This window comes from Apus apus, chromosome Z, assembly GCF_020740795.1.
Source record: "Apus apus isolate bApuApu2 chromosome Z, bApuApu2.pri.cur, whole genome shotgun sequence".
NCBI lineage: Eukaryota > Metazoa > Chordata > Aves > Apodiformes > Apodidae > Apus > Apus apus.
The window spans coordinates 31,105,073-31,129,539 of record NC_067312.1 but is presented as its reverse complement, the minus strand read 5'-3'; the positions used below and the strand labels follow the sequence as shown (position 1 = coordinate 31,129,539).

The following is a 24,467-nucleotide window of genomic DNA, read 5'->3' as shown; positions in this document are numbered from 1 at the left end:
GTAGGGTCTCACCAGAGTGTAGTAGAGGGGCAGAAGCAGCTCTGTTGACCTGCTGGCCACCTTCTGGATCTTGAGCTAAAGAAGGAACATGTTTCCAAGGAACATGTTTCCATCTGTTTTTGACAGATGTTAAAAAAACAACAACACAGAAATTGAAAAAGAGGGGATTGTAAGTGATGATGACAGGTTCTGTGAAGACTTTTCCATAACATGTGAGCAGTCAGTTTTTTGCAGACTCCAGGCTATTAAAAGTTTGTTGAACTCGTATTTGTTATGATCAACAGACAGACCAAAAGGTAGACAAACATTGTGTCTACAGTCTCTGTAGATTAGAACCTGTTGGTGGAAAATATATATATATTGTTTCTCTCTGTTTAGCTGATCTTTATAGATCCCTACAGATCTATGTACATCACTGTAGAATCCAAGTATGTGACATTCTTTCTAAATCCTCATTGCAAAGGCTACAACAGGTGAAAGCAGGGACTGGAAGAATGAAGCATCCCTCACTGTAGGGGAAGAACAGGTTTGTGACCATCTAAAAAACCTGAAGATGCACATGTCTATGGGACCTGATGGTGACCATCCACAGATCCTGAGGGAGCTGGCAGATGCAGTTGCTAAGTCTCTGTCCCTCATATTTGAGAGGTCATGGTGGCTTTTGAGGTTCCCGCTGACTGGAAAAAAGGCTGTTTTTTAAAAAGAGAGAAAGGAAGACCCAGGGAACTACAGGCCGGTCAGTCTCACCTCTGTGCCTGGCAAATCATAGAACAGATCCTCCTGGAAAAATTGCTAAGGCACATGGAAAATAAGGAGGTGATAGGCAACAGCCAACATGGTTTCACTAAGGGCAAATCAGGCCTGACCTATTTGGTGGCCTTTTATGATAAGGCTACAGAGATGGTGGGTAATGGCAGAGAAACTGCTGTCATCTACCTGGATTTCTGCAAGGCATTTGACACTGTCCCACAAGACATCCTGGTCTCCAAACTGACAATACATGGATTTGACAGATAAACACTCAGTGGTTAAGTAATTGGCTGGATGGCAGCACCCAGAGAGTTGTGGTCAATGGCTCAGTGTCTAAGTGGAGACAAGTGACAAAAGGTGTCCCTCAGGGGTCAGTATTGGGACCAGTGCTGTTTAACATCTTTGTTGGAGGTATGGACAGTGAGATTGAGTGTATCATCTTCAAGATTGCTGGAAATACCAAGCTGTGTGGTGTGGTTGACACCCTAGAGGGAAGGGACGCCATCCAGAGGGGCCTTGAGAGGCTGGAGAGGTGGGCCAGTGCCAGCCTTATGAAGTTCAACAAGGCCAAGTGCAAGGTCCTGCACCTGGGTCAGTGCAACCCCAGACATAAATACAGGCTGGGAGGAGAATGGATTATGAGTAGTCCTGAGGAGAAAGACTTGAGGGTGGTAGTAGATGAGAAGCTCAACATGAGCCGCCCGTGTGTGCTGGAGCCCAGAGAGCCAACCACATCCTGGGCTGAATCAGAAGTGTGGCCAGCAGGGTGAAGGATGTGATTCTGACCCTCTACTCTGTTGAGGCCACACCTGGAGTACTGTTGTCAACGTTTGACTCAGTTTGACAGCAATGCTCTCGATCCCCTCCCCCTCCCACCCAGGCAGGGAAGGAGAGAGAGAAAAAAAAGAGAGAGACTTGGCTAGATTGAAAACTGAACCATGCAGCTTTATTTAGAATACTAATATGTGATATAAGAGTGTATATGTGTATATATATATGTGATTACACAAAGGTGTGGGTAGAAGCCTCTCGCCTCCCCCCACCCCCAGCAACTCCCACAGCACTTCCCTCAGACGAGACAATTCCGAGGAATCCCAAAACTGCTCCTGGAGAAAGGCAGAGAGTTACGAGGGTCAGGAGGGCTTGAGGTCGATGGGTCGACGATGATGGACAGATGGTGTTTTCCCAGACGCCGGCCACGAACAAAAGAAAGAGAGAGAAGAAGGAAGGCAGACAGAGAGGCGAAGTGAAGCAGCGAGAGAGCGAAGCAGGCAGGAAGTAAGTTTTCTTCTGTCATCTCCGACCTTCCCCGAGCCTACGTAGATATATGGAATGGAATATCTCTGGCCAGTTTTGCTGTTCGTCTAACCCAGCCTCCCACGGGGGGCCACAGATCCCCCTGCAGTGTCTGAGCCAGCAGAGCAAAGGCACGACCTTAAGGGCCCAGCAATTATAAAAACATTCCAGTGTCTTATCAGCCTAGCAGAAGACGCAGTTGCTAGTTGAAGAAAGCTCACTGAAATAAAAAAAAGGAATCAGGAAAAGAAAAACTGGCTTCATCCTGGCTCAAACCAGGACAACTGTGTACAGCTCTGGAGCCCTCATCACAGGAAAGACATGGAGCTGTTGAAGAGGGTCCAGAGATGGGCCACAAAGATGATGAAAGGTTGGACTAGATGATCTTTCGAGGTCCCTTCCAACCCCTAGGATTCTATGATTCTATGATTCTATGAAAGGGCTGGAGCACCTCTGCTATGAAGACAGGCTGAGGGAGTTGGGGCTGTTCAGCCTGGAGAAGAGAAGGCTCCAGACCTTACAGCAGCTTTCCAGTACTTCAAGTGGCATATAGGAAAGCTGGGGAGGGGCTTTTCACCAGAGAGTGCAGTGATAAGACAAGGGGGAATGGTTTTAAACTGAAATTCTTCACCATGAGGGTAGCAGGAAAAGGTTGCTTAGGGAGGTTGTGGAAGACCCCTCCCTGGAGGTGTTTAAGGCCATGCTGGATGAGGCTTTGTGCAACTAGTTCTAGTGAGAGGTGTCCCTGCTCATAGCAGGGAGGTTTGAACCTGATGATCTTTCAAGTCCCTTCCAACCTTAACCATTCTATCATTCTATGATTAAATGAAAAAATGTAGGTAATAATTTGTTGGAGAAAGACTCTGTTTTACCTTACTTTCCAGACTACTGTGAAAAATTTATTGCTATTTTATTACTTGGCTTTGTAAATATTTTTCAAAGTTTTCTTTTGTTGTTTGGGTCGTTTTGGGTTTTTTTTTGGGTGGGGGTTGTTGGTTTTGGTTTGGTTTGTTTGTTTGTTTGTTTGTTTGTTGGGGGAGGGGTTGGTCTTTTTTGGTGTTTGTTTTGTTTTTGTTTTTATTATTATTTACTACACCTCTTATGTATCTCATGTATTTAACCTTGTTCTTCACTTTCCTTTCTCTTCTATTCCCTTTCTCTCCTTCTTTGTCCTCTGCTCTCCACTTTTATGTTTTCTTTCCTCCTTCCTCTCATCTTTCTTCTTTCTAGGATGCAACAGGGATCTACATCTTAGTGAGATATCATTTATCAGTTTTATGGTAACATTACTTTGACAGCTCAAACAAACACCCATTAACCATTATCTCACTGGCTAAAATTTGAGGTGGCAAATAATGTCTAAAAAAATACTGTTTTTTTCAGCAGAGGATTCTCTTTGTACTTAACCTTGTATTTATTTATTCTAAGCATTAAATAATTTAATGAACTGTTATTTCTTAATTTACTTTAGTTCTGCATCTTTAAGTCAGCATTTCTTTCACCTCTTGTTGTTACACTGTTTGCTGCTGGTCAACTAACATTTCACCTTTTCTCCCCTCTTTGCTGCATTAAAATGGAGCAGTAAACCTGACAGGTGAGAAGTGAAAAGTAATCACTCTGTTTAATCCAGAAAAGGAGAAGTCTCAAAGCCATTGCTTAATCTGATAGAATTGTGATATATTGTATAGACTGGAAACATACAAAAAAGTCAGAAACATCCTGAGAGTAATAAATAATAAACCATTCCTTTGTCCTGTTGTCGCAGGCCGGTACCGGGCGGCTACCGGCTGTCAGGATAATTTTGTGACTCCCCCTCCCGATGTGGAAGGGTTTGTGAATAAGACCGAGGGTCACACACGGCGCTGCCTCTCGTGGAGGAACGGCCACCATGGGACCATATTTCAGGGTGGTAGTTAGAAAGCACCCCCACCCCACCACGCTCAGAAATTGCCTCTAAAGCCAAGGTTTACTCCACAAACTAATCGGTTTATTAAGGGTTAACACAAACCAAGGGATGATGTTTAGGAAATGGCTACCAGGGATATAAATATGTATGTAGTGAGAAAGTGTCCTTTAGGGAGGCAATGCAAAAGGTCCCATGCTTTTAAGGGAGAGGGTTAACAACCAAAGGGAGGAGGGAAACCCAAAGTCAGTCCTCCGTGTGTGTGTGTCTGTGTGTGTGGGTGTCTGTGTGTCTGTGTGTGTGTCATATTGTGAGTCAATTTGAAAAAAAACCTACCAAAATAGTAATATATTAGAGCAAATATTGGACATACGAAAAAGATTTTGCTTCATACACCTTAAAATAATCTTGTTTGGGTTTGCAAAGCAGCTCTTTTCATTGTTTCTATCTTAGTTTTGTTTTACAGGAAAAATATCAGCCAGTTTGCATTTTTATTCAGGAACTCAAAGCAGACTAGTGAAGAAGAATTCCACTTCAAGTTAAAGCATTGCATTTCCAGGTTCCTGAATGAAAATACAGAGTGGTAGATATTCATGTAACATAGGTCTTCATGTTTTGCAACAGAAGTTTATACTCTGAAATGACAGGAATCCATTTTATCAGAACAGTCAGACACAGAACACATGTATTCTGCTTCTCTCTAGAGAATGGGAAGCATACACAAGTTTGGGATTCTCTCCCCGGTCCTGCATGAAAATTGTGCAGTGCAGCTCTTACTGAGACAAGAGGCAGCAGAGCAGGTTCTTCCTTCCTGGAAAGTGAAAGGAATAGATGTAAACTGGGATAGGTGCCTTCTCTACTGTTCCCTGTTGTATTGAAAAAAAATTAAAAATGCAAGTTATTTTTTATAAGCATTGCAGAGCTATGCATATAATATATGAAATATTTAATGATAATAAGTTGGCGTGTCGTTTTTTTTTAATTGCATGCTCAAAAGTTGACCTCTTTTTAATGAAGCTAGCTAGCTTTTAAAATAGAGATAGTGATCCATTTTGTAAGTTTCATGTTACATATTATAATAGTTAACTACTCAAGTGCCCAAAATGATGAGAAGGGGGGCATAATGCAGTTATTTTCCCTCTCACATTGCTGTATTTATAGTCACTTTGTCATTGCAAATTGTAGCTGCTGTACCCACCCTGCATAATTATTTTACCTTTTGCACTGGATAAAATACTAGTTTAGAAATATAAGAATATTAGAATACAATTATTAAATACTTGGGCACCTTTATTTCTCAAGCTAACACCTCAGTCTTATGTTTACATGTATTCACCTTCCCCATGCAGGAAGAGGGCTGAATCTGATTCTAGAAAGAGCAGCATACCTAACAGCAAGGAGGTCCCCTCTCACCATCCCACAGACCCAGTGGAGCTGCGACGCCTTAATTTTCAGACTCCGGGTAAGCAACAATGATACCTCACTGATAGCTCTGACATCACAAACTGATTAGTGGTGCCATTACAGAACAGAAGGGTTGATAATTTAGAAAACTATATTGCTTATGAGTTTTTGCAGTGTATTTCTTCATTATTTTTGGAAATAGCTCTCTAATTTCTTTATTAAAGGAGGAATCCTTCATTTTTAAAAAAAGTGTAAGTTCTGTAAAGAAGATCTAAAAGTCACATATGTTTTATGGATGTGTATTATGTGCTAAAATTCCAAATTAAACTTAGCAATGCTAGAAAATATTGGGAAATGTAAATCCCTATGTTTATTAATTATATTCTTACAGTTTTTGTTTGTAAATAAATTTCCCTCTTATCTTCTACACTATCAGGTAATCCTTTAACCTCACTGGAATTTCACTACATTGTGAATGTACAATAAGGAAAAGAAATACCGAGATAAGTTATCTTGTCTTTTGAAAGCAAACTACTATGTTAGGTTCAAGGAGGATATTACCATGTTGGTAGATCTGAAGGTAGAAGCAATATACTCCAAATTTACTTGTTTACTTAAGTTATTTATTAAGCATTGTTTTGTTAAAGCTGTTTGGTTTGATATTCCATAAACATCAGGAGACAAATACTTAAAATATTATTGGCTTTTTATCACTTTTTAATGAGTCAATTTAAAAAAATAAAATAAAATTGGCTTTACTTTGATCATTATGTATTCCAATAGACTTTTATTCTACTACAGTATTATTGCGTACAGTTGTGATCTGATACTATTTATGTACCAAATCTTCCTGATCCTTCTGTTTGTAAATTTTTTTATAATAACTACAAATTATAATTAATTCAAGCTCATAAAGACAGGAAATTAAGTATGTGAGATGTTGACAGATTAGCTATAGACATACAAAATATTACCAAAGGGTAAACTGAACCTGCAAATCTCATTTCTGATCTTCTGAACAGTGAGTATATGAAGATAGTGCTGCCCCAGGATGAGTGTACCTGAAGAGCAATGAATTTGGGGGTAAAAACCCAACATCCATCCTGTAATGTGTGTAACACAGAAAGGGAGCAGTCTGGAGGCTTGAGTTTTACCCTATCTTTTTTTTTTCTTTTTTTTTTTTCTTATTTTGTTCCAGTACACCAAATGCTCCTTAGCAGCTGGCTTATATTTAGCAGTACATCTTCTGTTTTAGTTTCAGCTGAATATGGGAATCTTGTTGACATGCTTTAGGACCTCTCTACAATATGAACCTAAGTACAGTATATGAAAACGATTGACAGGTTTTGATTCACAGTTGTGTTTCTGAGACTCCAGTATTAATACAGACTCATCCTTACTGAGCAAGGAGTTTTTATGTTAACCAGCACTTTCATGCACATTTTTCAAGGTTGTTACAGAATTAGAGCTATACATATAAGACTTTGAAACAAGAAAGTTACAGTTCTTACAGTTTAGGTTATGCCTAAAACAGGTTGTTATTTCTGTATGGATAAATACTGAGTAGAGTGGATGGCTTAAGAATGAGATAAGCATGATTTTTTGCTGTCCATGTATAGATTTGGATTCTTACCTACCCATTTAGTATTTGTCATAAATTAAAATAAAATATGGGTAGAAAAAAAAGTACAACCAGGTCTTAACAACTTTACAGATAGAATGAATTTATTGTAATAAATTCTACAGTTACACTTAGAATGTAAAGTTATTAAGAACTAGCAGAATTTGCAGCACTTGTAGACACCATAACTCACTGATCTGAAAAGAACTGGAGAGGAGTTGAAGTCTGCCTTTCCTTGCAGTGCTATAGTTTATCTGGAAAGTTTTCAGTTTTCTGTTTAGCTAGTTGAGCGGAACATCTGCTGTCCATTTCTACTATGAGGTCTTTTTCTTTGGTGTAAACCTTTTCACAAAATGGAGGATTAAAATTATTAATAATAAATATGGTACAGAAATCAATTTACAATATTTTTTCCTGCTATTGTACCACCTAAAACCCTTAGGCACCAGTCAGACTATTGTGTTACTCAGCATGCAACCAAATATCAATGAGCTAATTCCTACTCCAGAATTGTCTTGCTGTGTAACACTTGCTAATTACCTCGTTCGTAATATGTAATCTTAGCCCCAGTGAAGTTGAGGTGCATTTCTTATGTTAGTTAAGGCAGAACCTCACTTGAATCACACTAAATTCAATTAGGGCTACCATTTCATTAAAATCTGGCTGAATTTAACATAGATATTTAGATCCTGCTGGAGTGTTTATCCGTCTCCACACAGTAACACATGATTCAATAACATGAAATATAAACCTTTTCAAGACAAATGTAGAGGCACTACAGAAGGCTGTACATTCAGAGTACCAGTATTGCTGTTCTTTCACTCTCAACTGTGTGGTTTTTTTTCACCAGCTAGCAGAAATAGGCAGTAGGTTACTGCTGGGGCAAAGCAGGCAGCTGACAGAAGGATTTGGCCTGATGCGGTTAGGTGTTTAGTTTCCTTTACTGAGAAATCTGCAGTCACCCTCATACAATGGCCTTATGTACTTTGTAAGATGTTACTCTGAACCTCACCTAGAAATAAAATAAATGACAAAATGGCAAAAGTACTTTAACAATCAGTGAACCACTTCATCAGGATAGGTGATTTGACATAATTGTTATTTTAATATTTTATTCCTTTATGTTATGAAAAATTCCACAGTTTGCTTGGAACTTTCCAGGCACACCAGTTGCTACAAGCGGGAAGAAGGGGGGAGGGGGAAGGGAGGGAGTTTATAATTAAATCATAATGTGAAGAAGTGTTGGAGAAGAAAATTTTGAATTACGTTGGCATGTACAGAGTGCCAGTTTTCACTGGGAGTGAATGAGACACTCCTATAAAATTCTGGATTATCATAAACTTTCATGCTTCAGAAGATTTCTGAACAGCCTTTTTCCAAAAATGCTATCAAACTTATATTTTGTGTAAGGAAAGGCTGGATCATCTAAAACTATCAAAATAATATAAAAGTGCAACTCTTGTGCTGAATTCAAATTTCTAACCACATGGACAACATGTTCCCAATAAGCTTTTTTTTTTTTTTTTTTTAAGAAAGAATGGGAAAGCATTATTTTTTTTCTTTGGTTACATTTAAGCAATTATTTAAGGCACATTTATGTTGTTTTTGTTGTAAAATTGTCAGTTCATCATGAAGATGTGATAAAAACCCCCAGTCTCAACTACCAGCACAGCAGATGTCTTGCTTTCCTTTCATTTTTGTTTTCCTGTCAATACGCTAATCTAGTAATTACCTAAAAGATTTCCTGTCTTACCTTGTCCAGGAAGGATCAAATTAATCTCTGGCTTCACTCTTCACTTTATGGAGTAAATTTGACATTTTGGCTTGAAGTTTGGAATAGCCAGCAGTTTTGTATCTGAGAACAAGATCTCATGTCTATATGTGTTATCCAGAAGTGTATGTTTGTTAGATAAGCCTATATGCCAGTGAGTGTGTCACAACTGTGCCAAGTTTTCTTTGAGTAAACATGAAAATATCCAATCTCTCAGTAGTATATTGGATCTCATTTGTAAATCTGTCATTCTCCCAGAACTGGAGTAGCTGAGGAAAAGTCAGTCACATTCTTCCCATTCTACAAGTTTCCAATGAAATACGGGATTAAAATAATTAACGTGGTTTGCAAACTTTAGAAGTGTCTATACCACATAGGAGAGCAAAGGTAGGCCATGGGTAATAAGTAAGCCCTCACAAAAGGTTTCATCAAAAGATGAAGCCCATAGAGGAAAATAACTGATGTTAAGTAGCTTGTGTATGTTACTAGAGGTACAGGCTCAAGCAAAGAGCGCATTATGCCAATCAGTCAAAGAACTAAATTGAGTCATGGCTCAAAAGTGACTTTTTTTTCCTCTTTTAAGTATAAAATGTGTCACACTTACAAGTAATTTGTGTAATTGGGTGCAAATTAAACAATTATCTCATTATCTCTTACTAACTTTGAAATACAAGCAAAATTAATAGAATTATTACAGTTCTGAATTAAAGACTGTTGTTTTTTTTAATTAGATAAGTAAGCTTTCAAAGTACACTTATTCCCTGGGTTCTGAAGGAAGTTCCACTAATTTCCAAGATTTTTTTTTGCCTTTCCAAGGCAGAAAAAGGGTGGAAAAGGTTCAGAGGAAAAAGGCACAAATAACAGATGTGGAAAAAGGTGTGTCAGGGTTTAGTCACTTGCTTTGCAAGACAGCAGGAAATGTCTTGACTTAGTTTATCCACACAGTTTCTGTTTACAAGTATCATGTTAATGCTGGAGGGAGTACTGTGGTTTGTCTACATAACAAATACAGACTGGAACAGACATTTCACATGAGTAATCCTACATATAGCTCTTCATGTGTGCTTGACTCACATAAAGGATTTAGGCATCTAAAAGAAGTATAGGCATCAGAGTGCAAATGGCACTTCTCTGACATCCCAGTTGGTTGCTTTCAAACCTAGAAGAAATAAAAATCTGTTTAGCTGGGACATGGAGTTGAACATTCTGCTCCTTACAAGAATTTTTGTTGGGTTTTTTGTTGGTTTTGTCTTGTTATTTGTTTTTGGGTTTTTTGCTGGAATTTAGGCCATAGTTTTGCAACATGTTATTGTATTGAACAACATTAGCTCAGGGTCTGAAAACTAGATCTCACCTTCTCTCAGTGTAGGTGGCTTGTACACCAGCTCAGAGATGGGACTTCTGCCACGAAGCTACACAGCCCCTAGGGCTGCTTTGTAGAGCAAAGTCTTTGATGCAGAACAAAAATTACTTTCATTCCAGGATAATTAGTCTAGTTTTGAGGTACAAAACTTCTGGAATACAAGTGGCTTAATTTTACAATATTATATGCACATTGGTTAACTGTTTTAGAATAGCTATTGCAGAACAACGTATTCCTCTAGAGCCAATCTTGTGAATTTAGTTTGCTACACAGGATATAGAATGACACTCTGGCTTAGGTCTTAACTGTATGAAAATAAAATAAAATAACAGTGATTTTTATTGTCAAGTATACTAAAGGCATCCTTGTTAAATTTTCATGGATGCCATATTCCTACTGAATCAGGGTAATCTTTCATTTTTTCAATTTTCCTATGTCCAAATTTCAACACATGCTTCTTTCCACCTTTTAGATAAGTTTAAGTAATGGTAGTCACTGTTACTGATTCTTTATGTTTTCTGTAAAGGACCAACATCGTGATCAATATGGATTGGTGTGTGAGAGAGAATTCTGTGTTATTGAATACAAATGAGAATGTAATACATCAGTTTCTAAAATCACAGTGTTAATTCAGTGTGGACCTGAAATATAAATTAGTTCATAAATAAATTTCTGTGAATATAGAGTGTCCCATTTTCAGTGCATCGAGATTTTAGTCTGTATCCTAGCAGTTACGCACTTTAATTTCCAACTTCCTTCTTGTGTATTGTAGGCACAACAACCTATAGTCCAAAGTTGTAAATAAATGTGTGTTTCTTAAATGTTTTTTAAAACCCTTATGGTAAAAACCTGACAACAAGCAAAATTCTAATTTAACGCACTAAAAACAAGGCCAAAAACCCCCCATGTTTCAGTGAGGTAAAGTAGTGTACTTAACAAGTTTAATGTCTGTTAATGTGCAGGTGAATTCTGACCTTGCTCTCAATTCTTCCTTGAAATGGTGGCACACGTGGTATCTGATGTTCCTTGGTCATGTATTTACCACAGATCAACGAGAAGATAATTCTACACTGTCTTTAAATCATACATTCTCACCTTATTCATGTGGAGGGGTTACTACTAGGGTGCATAAGTTCAATCACATTTGGCAATTTTCTACCAAATCTGGAAATAAAAGCTTCTTATAGATAAAATTTTAGCTGTGTTTTGCATATAGTGGCTCTTGGATTTGTTTGGTTTGTAGTGTGTTTATTTTTCTTTTTGAGTTTTTAACTGTTTTAGTATCTTTGTTTTCTTCTTTTAAAAAAGTTTGAAAGCATGTTTTCAGCATGATGTTTCTTTTGACTTTCTACCATGTCACCGGATCTGTTGTAATTTAGCTGTATTTTGTCTTAATTTTTTGGTGTCTTCATAGCATATGTTGGTTGATGTGGAGGTGTGTTAGCAAATAAGTGTATTTTCTTATTTGTAACTGCAACAATAAGTGTGTTTATCTGTATTTTGGATGTTTTTTTGGAGTCAAGTTCACCTGCTGTTCACATGCAACTCACGTTAAGCTCAGAAGGAGCCTCATGCTTTTGCATGAGATATGATGAGATCTTAAAATGTTCATTCATAGCATATTCTGTTAAGATGCTTCTTATGATTTATAGAGTAATTACATAGCAGAAGTTCCCCAGCAGTTCTTTTAAAGAGTAGCTACTTTAATCATCTCAGTAGAACTCATTTCATATATTTAAAGATGAAAATATATCAAATGCAATTGCTTCATATTTTAGCTGCAAAATATTATTTAGGGAAAGTTAGCAAGTATCCCATTGTAAATGCCTAAAGTGACTTGTGGAGAAAAGAGTTATATGCAGTCAAAATTTGCCAGTTTCTGCAGTTTTAAGTAGTTGCTTTTTTTCCTTGGAAAATAAAGTTTTATGTTAAGTTTAATTTTGCAGAAGTGTTTAACAGGAAATCTCCCTTTAGGAATGTCAAGTGACATATAGAGGAACATATAAACAAAAATAATTTTAAAAGCAATAGATATTCAGCATCTTTAAAAAAAAATTCCTTACAGTAAGCTAATGATGTGTTTATGGTGCTGGTGATGTAGTCAGGTACATCATGTAATGAGCAAGTCTCATTCTCTTTGATTTTATGTCCGTATATTTACAATAGAGTAACCAGACCTTTAAACATCTTTTTAGTTGAGTTTCCAGACGCTGTTTTGTGCATGTCTGAAGTGCCTGTATGTACAAGATTGATTGATTATGATGATCTGCTGCTGTTACTAATTTGTTTCCCATTACCAATTGGCTTTTACTTTTTACAGCTTTGAGCAGTAATTCAGTCCCCTACGCCTCCCTGATTGGCTCTGTGTCCTCCCTCTCTAGCCAAACTACCACTCAGTCCTTATATGATAATAACTCTCTCCCACGATTCGCTCGAAAAGGTCTAAACATCTTTGTCTCTATTATTTTCTCTGTTCAAGCACTGTTTTAGATGTACATCAGTTCACCTCCATTTCTAGATCAATCTAGAGTTCTTTTGTGCCTTTTCACTCATATATTTTTCATAGGGGTGCTTGATCTGGATCAATCGGTGTAATTATTAGATGACTGTCACCCACATTCCTTTTGAGAATAACCAAGTTCTACTACCCAAAATTTCTAAGATAACGTGAGACAATCAGAAATTATTCAAATGAATTAGTGCTTACAGACTAATTTGTTTGTTGAAATTCATAAGAAACCTCCCCATTATATCTGAATATTCTACCTTGTTAGTTGACTGACAGCTTGCCTTAAGAGCTACTTTAAGTAATCTCCTACCATCACAGATGTGCTATGAAGGTAATATATAAATATATATGTTTAGGGTTAGAAGAATTAGGGCCTGTGCTACTCGACATTATTTTGGACTCATATGAGAGTATGATGCCTGTAATGTCAAAAAAATAAAAAAAGAAAATAGGAATTTAAAATGAAAGGAAGGAAGGAAGGAAGGAAGGAAGGAAGGAAGGAAGGAAGGAAGGAAGGAAGGAAGGAAGGAAGGAAGGAAGGAAGGAAGGAAGGAAGAAGGAAGGAAGGAAGGAAGGAAGGAAGGAAGGAAGGAAGGAAGGAAGGAAGGAAGGAAGGAAGGAAGGAAGGAAGGAAGGAAGGAAGGAAGGAAGGAAGGAAGGAAGGAAGGAAGGAAGGAAGGAAGGAAGAAGAAAGAAAGAAAGAAAGAAAGAAAGAAAGAAAGAAAGAAAGAAAGAAAGAAAGAAAGAAAGAAAGAAAGAAAGAAAGAAAGAAAGAAAGAAAGAAAGAAAAAGAAAGAAAGAAAGAAAGAAAGGAAGGAAGGAAGGAAGGAAGGAAGGAAGGAAGGAAGGAAGGAAGGAAGGAAGGAAGGAAGGAAGGAAGGAAGGAAGGAAGGAAGGAAGGAAGGAAGGAAGGAAGGAAGGAAGGAAGGAAGGAAGGAAGGAAGGAAGGAAGGAAGGAAGGAAGGAAGGAAGGAAGGAAGGAAGGAAGGAAGGAAGGAAGGAAGGAAGGAAGGAAGGAAGGAAGGAAGGAAAAAAAAAACCCAACAAGTATACTATATTGTGACTATGTTGTAACCACATGGTCATTTTCAGTTACCTTTACAGGAAATGCAAGTTAACTGTCCTAGGCATGCTCTTGAAATTCACGGTGACAAAGCAAACTGCGTTGTGTGACGTGGCTTCCAGCTTGAGCCCCCTTGAGTCATCATTGTATTTCCTTTGTAATTTCAAGAGATCCTGGGGTTCACTAGCTTATTTTTTCTAGCCAGCTCTGATTTCTTCCCATGAGCAATTAAAAACTCACTTTCATTTTAGGTTTAATAGTATAAAGCATGAAGAGAAGAATGTAAACATTTTGGAGCAGGGTCATGAAGACTAATAGCATGAAACAAACATGTTCACAAATTTTTGTTTGGCAAATCTTCAGCTGGCAGATTGTTCTAGTTGACCCCACATCTTTTCTGTCTTTCTTTTACTTTGCTTTCCCTGTACTCCCTTCCACACCCATCTCTGACTCTGATTCTCAGTTGTTCTTCTTTTTCACTCAGTATCTGCATCAGTGGACAAAGATGTTTACACCTGAAGTAGATTGTAGGTACTTCTGGGGGTTGATAAATGGGGTTTCACATTAGATGTATTTTAAGGTACTAGCACAGTCAGTATGTGTCTCCAGCCAAACCGTACAACCCCTGCTTCTACAATCTGCTACTAGTGAAAACATTTTTGAAGTTCTAATTGTCTGATGTCCAATGTTGTCTTCAGTGACTGTTGTCTAAAAGTAATGGTGCATGTTATTCTAGTCATTCATAGCTGCATGTGAATGTCAGTCATCTCAAAATTTCACAAAATATTTTAAGTATTTCTAATTCAGTCAGAATATGTAGTCAGTCTTCTATACCTTGATGCATTATTATTAATCCTCAATCTATCCATTTCATGGTTTATTATTTATTTTGTAAGTTTGTTTTGTGTTGGTTTGAGGTTTCTTTGTTTTTTACCATTTCCTTTGCAGGTTCAGATGTCTTTGGTTACCTCGGTAACCTTCATTCTCCAAGTTCATTTTTCTTGATTATGCATAAGTCACTTTGTTTTCTGTCAAAATACTGTTCTTTCCTCTTTAGGGTTCTTTCAGTGTTTGTTTCTCAGCTCACCTTTCCTCATCTAATTCAATGGAATTTTCATTTCATGCAGTGCAGGAGAAGGAGTTTGAAATGACATTAAGAGTCATTACTCAAAGCAGAGGTCAACATCAGGTCTAACTGTCTCATTTCTTCATGCCTAGCTAACCTCAGTCACACGTATCACAGTAACTCTTTCCTCTACACTAGGAATGTTAGCTTTGGGAATATGCTTGGTGACTTCTTTTAATTTGGCTTCAGAGCTCATCTATCCAGAGCATGTCCTGCTTTGAGTAACCAAACTATTTGCCTGCTCTCACATATGGCATCTTTATTACTTACACATTTCTAGCCATTCTAACTACTGCATTTTCTAAGTTTTAAATTAATGCCATAACTGTAGTTTACTTTAAATTCTGTTCATATTTCTTGTTCAACAGGTATGGCCAGTCATCCCCCAATACCTATCTTAGAACTGGCAGATCACATTGAAAGATTGAAAGCAAATGACAATTTGAAGTTCTCACAGGAGTATGAGGTAATTTCCCCCACTTTCTGATGACTTGAATTGTTTAAATTGTCATGTTTTCTGTTACCCCAGACTTTTCTCTGATATGTACCAACCTTATGGTGCCAGTTTTGTGTGATATTAAAAGCATGATAAAAATAGTTCTCTTTGTAAAATGACTGCTTTGGTGAGGTGACTTCTTTGTTTGTAACAATCTGTTCTCTTTTTATAAGGATTCATTTCAGGCAGTTTCCATGGGCATATGCTTGAAGTAGTGTGTGAATGAAACAGCACTTACTCTTTTTAATATATACATTCATGTACTGAGCAGTTAAAAGAGCCTTAGATTTTTTAAGAAACCTCCTCTGTAATGTTGTCAGGACACATATGGTACAAGCTCCAAACAAGTATTTTCCTCCTGTCAGCAATAGTGCATTGATAATCTGTGAATGATGGCCTAGAAGAGCATGAAAGAATTTAATTTAAAGAGAGGAAACATTTACAAGCCACCTCATCAGTAATCCATGGAGTATACCACCCCAGACAGGCATTGATACTGTGGAGAGTAGCAGCCTCTCATGTCAGTAATTTGTGGCTAAAGGAACTTATATAGCTATCTATTAAACACAGTAAACTACAGTGTTTCTTCTGTGGCAGTATAGTCTATGTTGAAATTCTGTGAATAAAGTATGTACTTAACCATCAGAAAAAGAACACAGCTATAGGCAGTCTTGTCAGTGATCCAAGGATTAACGGCTTCTAGGGGAATCACTGACACAGTATTTTTTTTGTAGTCTGTTGTGTCACTAATCCTTGCTTAAAACTCCCCAAGCATTGTTAGCATGGTATATGGAGTAAAAACTTAGGTTACTGTCATTTTTTAATGGATTGCACATTCATTGTATTTGGAGGTTCATATGAAGATTAACAGTGCAATAAAAACACTGACGAAGACTTTCATATGTTAGTTCTACATGTGACAGCTGTCTTAACAGAGACCCTGTAAATGCCCAATGTACTGTTGTGCTACTGTTACACTACAGTTGCAACTACTATTGGAATACCTGTGTAAGAAATTCCCTATAAAAAATAAAATTTAATTCACATTGCTTTGTCCAAGGTAATTCAACATCTATCTTTAAAATCCCAGCTTTAGAGATACCACTTGCTTTCCATCTAGTCCAGGATTCATCCATTTTGAAACACAATTAGTGAAAGGCACTTCTATTTCATTTCCTGCTCTAGTGTACACAGACGGCTGGGGTTGCAGTTTGATCATCCTAAGTCACCTCCCTGTCTTGGCTGTGTGTTGACTCTCTTGTGCCAATCCTGGCACTACTGCATGTGCAGCTATTCAAAGATTATCTCAGGAAATAGATTCATCTGAAAACTAATTGTTTTGGTGGTTTTTTTTTTTTTTTACTGTTTTCAGTTGTTTCAGTTCCCTAAACTAGCTCACCACATGGCTGTATGAGCTCTAGTGCCAGCACAAGGGAGCAGTCAGGGATTTGACCTTCTCTTTCAGCAGCAGTCCTCATTACTGTCCCTTGAAAGCAGCTATCCAGGTTCAAGGCAGAAATGGGGACAGATGGTAACAGTTCAGTTATTATCACTTCAGATGACATTTGAATGGGTCATAGAGAAGGAAAAAGAGATACTGTTCATCTTCAAGAGTTAAAGGTATAACATGTATCAGAAAACCACTGACCTTTATTAATAGTAGTAAAGTCCTCCAGTTAACTCCCATTTGGGGAAACATTTTTCATCAGTTACCACTAATGTTTGGTTTGTTGTTTTTTTTTTCCATTATATCCTTTCCTCTTTGATGTTCCCTTGTTTTACTTTACTTTTTATAGAATTGCTTCAACTGCATGGATGAAATTATTCAAAAGTAAACTGATAGGATACAGCAACAGTTATGACAACTTTGTGATAGTGTAAAGTAAAAAATACCTACAGTTTCCTGATGAACACTGACTTCTTGTCCAGCTTGTAGAATTACTTCAAGGTCAGCTCCATTTCAAAATGATGTTTCAATTATTGTGTACAACATTCTACTTTAGTAGCCATTTCAAAATAATTGATTCACAGTTCTCAAACTTATTTTTATGTTATATGCACCATTTTCAGCTCTTCAGAAGTACTTGAATGTTTGCTTCTGTTCCATCCTTCCTCCTGTTCCATCCACTGCCTTTTGATCAGAATATCTGATCAAAATTGCCTACAGTTTTCTCCTTTTGGAAGGCTATTGCTTCCTTGCCTGTTCCCACTTTCTCTTCAGACAGACAGAAACCTCCGAGTCTATTCACTACTTTTAAATGATAAAAAAGTACTCTCACAGAAGTCACACATCTACATGATGTCTCCTCTGCTGATTTATACCTTCTGCTATACCCCCTAAGGTCTTTGAACTCTAATGAGGAAGATTAAATAAAACTTCTTTGTAGATGTGGATCGTGAGAGAAGATAGAATTGATTTCTACAAGTAATCCCAGACTCAGCCCACTATTCCCTATTTATCTGGCACAAAGCTTCTTAAATTGGAGTATTTTTCAGTGTGCATTTTTTGTGGTTGGTTTTTGTTGTTGTTGTTGTTGTTAGGTTGTTTTGTTCATTTATTTTTGGTTGGTTGGTTTGTTTTGGTTTTTGGTTGTTTTCTGATAATATGTTCCTTTTTGTGCGGTGTCAAATCTAATTGAAAAGAAATCTGAAATTGCCACTAAAGTAATAGTAAGTCTTAACTACATCCCTTTGCATTCTGGTTCTCAAAGGAGCCCTCAGGCTAATGTGGCAAGTGGGAAGAGTAGTTATTGCAAAAAGTAGTAAGTAGCCATATAAACCATGTCTTTCTATGATTTGCTAAAAGAAGTGTATTCTCTGGTGTAGACCATCTTCCAGCTTTGTAATGTTTTCTAAGCTTCATCATTAATTGGAGGAGTTCCTACCGCTACAAGTCTTTAGAAACTATTTCACAGTGTCTTCTTCAGGGCTTATCTTACCCCAGCTCTTTCAGGGGATGATAATGAGAACAGTGGAGGCTTCTATCATAATATTCTCTCATAACTTTACCTTGAATACCAGATTTCATGGGAGAAGAGGGATCAGGCCTTAAAGATAATGACTGTTACAAGATTTAAATACGGTTATAATTCAACTGTTGGATAAAGTGGTTTTGTAGTTTTAGCATAGATCGTGCTATGTCGTCTTCTCAATGAAATTCATTTCTAGTTCAAAATAAATATTTCATAATGCTTCATTACTTCTTATTAGCTTGCAATCCTCAGTCCTCAGCAAAATGTTGAAATACATGGTTAGCATGACATATACTTCATGTCACATCGTTCTTTTGTATTACCTAATTTAAAGTCAAGGTTTTTGACCCCAACTAATTATAACAAAGCTTTTTCTGACTTTGACAGTTTCAGTGGGATTTTTACGTAATGCAAGATTCCATATGGACTTGACAGCTGCTAAGCAGAAGCCTTTTTCATAAGAAACTGACCTTTATGTTGTATCTCCTTCTTAGCTCAGATTTCAGAATTTAACAATAAAGTGTCCATGGAGAGAGACTGAATCCAAACTGTAAAGTTCTGCTTACTCTATGCAATAAAATAGATGTGTCTGAAAAGTAATTTCCTTCTATAACATGAAACAGAAAATCTGTTTCTCCAAAGCAGATTCTTGGATCTTGGGTAAAATAATTTCACATTTATTATCCAAGATCTATAGCCATAGCTTTACACCCCTAAGGAAGCAGATTCAGATTAATACTATTTTTGTGTGACAACTTGTCACTGCAACACAAAATTACACTATCAGACTATATGTGTTATTTTATGTACCTGTGTGTGTAAACTGGTTAACCAATGTTATGAGAAGTATATAATTTAATGTTATTCCTCATCAGGCTTCTTTCTGTAAATTACATTCAGTCTTTTACTGTGACATTGAGTATTGGAAAAGATGAAGATGCATTTTGACTCTATGCCACACTGCTGTACTATTACAAGTTTTATTATAGCTTTTCAGTATGAGTGGGTAGGGTTTGTGTAGAGAAGACAATTTACTGAATTTAGTACATTTATCATTTTGTATCTCAAGCTTCAACAAGATAAACAGTGGGCACAAAAACACAATAAATTTTATATATTAGAAGCACATATAAAACATATTATTGATATAAAGCACTTTGAACGTCCATGAAGAAGAGATAATGTACCAAAAAACAACTGTGCTTAGCTGCTATATCATTACAGATGATAGTGAGTCATATGCAATAACCAATTTCTTCTCAGCAAAAATTTTGTTTTCTATTCTTTATCTTTACGATAGTTTCCTTTTTCTAATAATACAGACAGAATTTACTGGTATTCTGCAAGTTTACTTTCATAGGGTGTGCTCCATTTATTGAGACACAATTAGTGTAGTTAGTGAACAATGAAAAATTGCCTTCTTATTGATAGCACATATGCTGATACATTCAGCATGATTGTTTGGTGCTTAGTTCCATTTACGGTAGTATCCAAACCAGCAGTATAGTTATGACAGAGAATTTTAAAGACCCAATGCGGGAGTCTAAAATGGCACTAGTCAAGATTTATAGCAGCATATTATCTCTGTCCTTTGTGCAGTGAATGGGATATCCTTGGGACAACAGCATTATGCTTAGATAATTAAAAGAATATTCAGATAAAACAAAGGTGGTGTTACCTTGCTAGGATTTTGTCAAGGAATTCCACAGAGGCAGTTTAGAGAGTCAAATGCTATAATAAATGTCAGCTTTATTTTACCCAATGGAAATCAGTGAAATGTGTAGGAAGATGAAAGTACTCCACTTATTATGGAAGGAAAAATATTTAAGAGCAGACTATGTAGGTCATTATATGTAAAAAAAGATTCATTTGCAATATTTTTAGGGGTTTTATGGAGAGAAATGGAGCAATCTATGAAAAATTTAACTTCTCTACTCCTTTCTTAAAAATATAAATGTTTACAGTGGTCTAAAAATATGCTGAAAATTTAAAGCAGCACCAGTGATATGAGACAATTAAAAAGTTTGTTTGAGAGCTGCTGTATTTCATGTACTATCTAAAACAAAGCCACAGGATGCTTTACTCATGAAAATTCATGAATATGCAAACTTAGGAAGGTTTTTAATTACTCAAGTGTTCTTCTAATACTTATTTCTTTCCTACAGTTCGGTGTAATCCTCGGTTTTCAATACAGTATTAGAACTGGTAATGATAGCACATACGAAAAATCTTAATTGCAGATGGGAATAAACAGATTATGCTTTAGATTTGAGGCAAAGAAATACAAAACTGTAGGACTGTTCTTAAAAAGTTAGGTTTTCTAAAGCTTTTTATGCAATTGAAAAAGGTGTTTTCAAATAATGGTTGTTTTTCTCCTTAAATATACTTCAATGATATGTATATATATGATTTCATTGGAATAATGTTTTACATTATCTCATTTGGTCATAGAAATTTTAGCTTGATATTGTAGAAGAGCAATCTTTGTTCTTGAGAGGAGTTTGCCAAAAACCTTAGTTATACTTCTAGCTACTCTTGGACAGCTGTCTCAATTTTCTTTGAGAGCCAACAGGAAATGTCTCATCTGGGCCTTTTGAACTGTTTTTAGGACCTGGATTCAAACTTGTATTTGAGTTCCAAACAAGATTTAGTAATGCAAAAAATGTGGATCTTCCCCTTATATAATAGCATCCTGTTATAGGTTCATCAGCTATAATACAAATTTCTCATCACAATTGCCAATATTGCTAAAAGAGGATCAAATTGTTAATTTTTATGGGTAGCCGACTACTTTCACCAGTTGTGCAGAGTCTGTTTGTAGTGACATCCTCTCAAATTTGTGGTTTTGATTCTTTTTCTACCTGGTTTTAGGTTTCTCTGTTACCCAGTGCTTTTTGATTATTTTATTTGAGCCTCAAACACACCTACCATGCTGGGAAATTCTTTACAGGACATGCTTCCTTCCCTCTCTGGGCATGTGAAACCCATGCAGTAACTCACATTCCCCATGATACATAAAGACACAAACCTACTGGCTCTTAATTTGACGGCATAGTGTCCCCTAGTAGAGCACTGTTCCAGGGCAGGCAGGGATACCGCAGCATACACCAGGAAGGATGGCATTTTGTCGTACATGTTGCTTTCCCAGGACTGTACCAGTATGTACTTCTGAAAGACTTATGATCACAGCAGAGAGCACATACCTCTTTTTTAAGTACTGTAAAGAAAAAATTCACAATGAGGAGGTACAGAGTTTACTTGAGGAGAGTTCTTTGAAATTCATCTGGAAACACATTTTTCTTGCCATGATACATAGTCAAAGAACTATTTTATGGACGATGCCTTGTGCTAGTAAGTATTGCTCAAGTCTTTTCCTGGTAACAGATCAGACTTTTTTTTTTTTTCTTTTTTTTTTTTTTTTTTTTTCCCCAGCAGCGAACCATTTAGAACACAATAGCTGAAAGATTAATCAAAGCATGGGAGGGCAGTAACAGTATTACAGATATCTTTATTTCTTTTGCACAAAACACCCATACTACACAGTTTGGCTATGAAGAAATCCAGTTCTTTGTTCATGACAGCTTTATTGAAGGCAAGCTTTCAGAATGAATATACCAGAAATCCTATTAAAGTGCTGTCCATTAAACCATTAAAGCAGTCATTAAAACTGTTAGTACAGACTTGTTATTCATGAGTTATTGGTCTTTCACACTTCTGAAATGTGTCTGCCAATACCACTCTACTCTTTGTTCCAGTGTGGCTATTAAGTCTGAAAAAAATATAGATTAACTTTCTTTTGCCAGAACACTGCTTTGTGGGAGGATGGTAAGGCTACAAAGTGGTTCAAATTGCTGAGAAAAACAGGAAAGATTAAAGTTCAGTCCATTTGCCTAGTTTTGACATAATTTATGTTAACTATGTCTGCATATGTATCTAAATATTAATCACTGAATTACACCATCTGGCCATTCATCATGCAAAGAAGTGAATGGGGAATATAGTATACTGCTGTAATGAATAAATCCTCATCTACTCCTACAAACAGCTGACAGAGAAGGCTACTGTTTGTTTTTTTTGTTGGTATTGAAAAGCAGCTTTAGATCACTTAAACACTAAGGAGTGAAAGGGGGAAGAATGATACTGAACAGTTGAAGCTAGGCTTTAAAAGTAGCATCCTCTTTAATAAAGGTCACATTAAAAATAGGTGAAATATGGAATTGAATCTCTTTCTCGTAACTCGTAAGAACCTACTTAGACTATGTTTTTCAAAGTGCAACTGTATATGCAAATGAACATTTTGTGTTTGCAAGTAGTTTTCATTATTAATAGATAATTTATCTTTGTGGTGTGCTTTTTTTTCAATTTGTGTATATCTTTTTTCATGTTTATAGGGTAAAGCCGAAGTTCTGCATTCCAGGCTCAAAACTAGCGTACTATTAGTCAGCCACTTTATTCTGTTACTTTCTAATGTTAGGAGAAAGTGTATGTGACATGTTATATTGTCAAGTAGTTTCCACAATATTTGGGTTCTGTAGGTAAAAATCTAAAAGATTAGGCAGTGTGTCTCCTATTTTACATCTAGAACTATGCAGAGCAGTTCTGCCTCATTTTGGGGAAGTGAACTGCTCTTTAGCTAGCATGTTTGCATAGATGCCTTTCAAAAAATTCAGACTAGGTATTCACATTAGTATAGATGTGTTTTACTCGTAGTCAAATATTTTATTTTATTTAAAAATTTATTTAGAGTGTGATGTACCAATATATTGCAAGCGTTTTATCTTTATTTTAAAATTGCTTTTTTTGTTCTAAATTATTGCTAGAATTCTGAGCTAAACCTATACTAATGATTTTTTTAAATAGTGACAAGTTTGCCTACAAGCATACTGCGAAAGTTCGCCTGCATTCACTCAAAAGGGGAAAGAAAAGAGATTTTTGCTGAGAGAATTAAGTATGTAAATTTGATTGCTTTTCAAATCTTATATATATAGATGAATAGCTGGTCAGCTGATAAACTTGTATATTATGTGTCTTAAATATACTAAATATTTCATTCTCCTTTTCCCGGGGCTAGAAAATATGTCCAAATTCTTTCTCTTAATCTTAGATGAAATAAATAACACTTAGCAGTAAAGGTAAAAATATTTGTGTTTTAAATTGAGCTGTGACTACCTGCTTCAAAATTCTAACAGCCATCCATCTCAGAGGATGGAAAAATATTACTGTCATGAAACTAAGCTGAAATAAAATGGAATAAAAATACCACTTGCTTTATTGATAAACAAGAATTTTAATGCGTAGTCAGAAAAATGCAATGTTTTGGTTGCAGAAGGACAAAACCCTAATATGGGAAGGATCAGGTTGTTATGTTTATGCTTAAGCACAGCAAAGAGATGATGTCTACTTTTTCAAGTGGCAAAATACCAACTGGTTGATAATTTGGTTTTGCTATATAAGAAAATAAAATACAATAAGCTTGGAAAAAAGCCATAAACAGTTTTTTAAAAATTCTTAATAACCAGTCTATTAAGATACTAGCTTAATAATAATAAGACATTAATATTATTAGCATATGTTTAACAAATGTTAAATGTTAAGCATCGTCCCACAAATTGCTAAGATTCTGAACCCAACTATTGCTTTGTAAAAATCAAAATCTTTTTGAGGATAAAAATGGTGTGAAAATTAAGTCAGATGCAATCAGAGCTGCAATCCATTTAACAACAACTTTTGAAATGCTAGTAACACACACAGCTATACAACTCAAGTGAATAATATCCAAACCACAAGTAAAATTTTTATAACCTTCATCATACTCCCAAGCAGTACACCAGAAGGCTGGGCAGCCATTGAGTGAGATCTAGACCTGGAGAGGTTCATAAAAGTAGAGTCCTGCACCTGGGGAGAAAAAACACCATGCACTGTTACAGTTTAGGGGTTGATCTGCTAGAAAGTAGCCCCATGGAGAAAGACCTTGGGGTCCTGGTGGACAGCAAGTTATCCATGGGACAGCAATGTGCCCTTGTGGCTGGGAAAGCCAGTAGTATCTTGGGATGCATTAAGAACTGTGTGGCCAGCAGGTCAAGGGAGATTCTCCTCCCCCTCTATTCTGCTCTAATAAGACCACATCTGGAGTATTGTGTCCGGTTCTCATCTCCCCAGTTCAAGAGGAACAGGGATATGCTGAAAAGTGTCC

The 24,467-nt window shown here is 36.6% G+C and overlaps 1 protein-coding gene across 33 annotated transcripts in view; it reads left to right on the top strand.

Annotated features, from left to right (window-relative positions):
- The window catches only part of PTPRD (protein tyrosine phosphatase receptor type D), a 397,759-nt gene that overhangs the window by 300,413 nt on the left and 72,879 nt on the right, over positions 1-24,467 (top strand). For 12 of the 33 annotated variants that reach the window (XM_051642269.1, XM_051642268.1, XM_051642257.1 and 9 more), the window contains 4 exons: positions 3,626-3,640; positions 5,299-5,411; positions 12,429-12,548; positions 15,175-15,272. In XM_051642269.1, coding sequence (XP_051498229.1) covers positions 3,626-3,640; positions 5,299-5,411; positions 12,429-12,548; positions 15,175-15,272 — 346 coding nt within the window. The remainder of the gene's footprint in view (positions 1-3,625; positions 3,641-5,298; positions 5,412-12,428; positions 12,549-15,174; positions 15,273-24,467) is intronic. The other 21 variants (XM_051642270.1, XM_051642264.1, XM_051642262.1 and 18 more) reach the window with 5 other exon arrangements.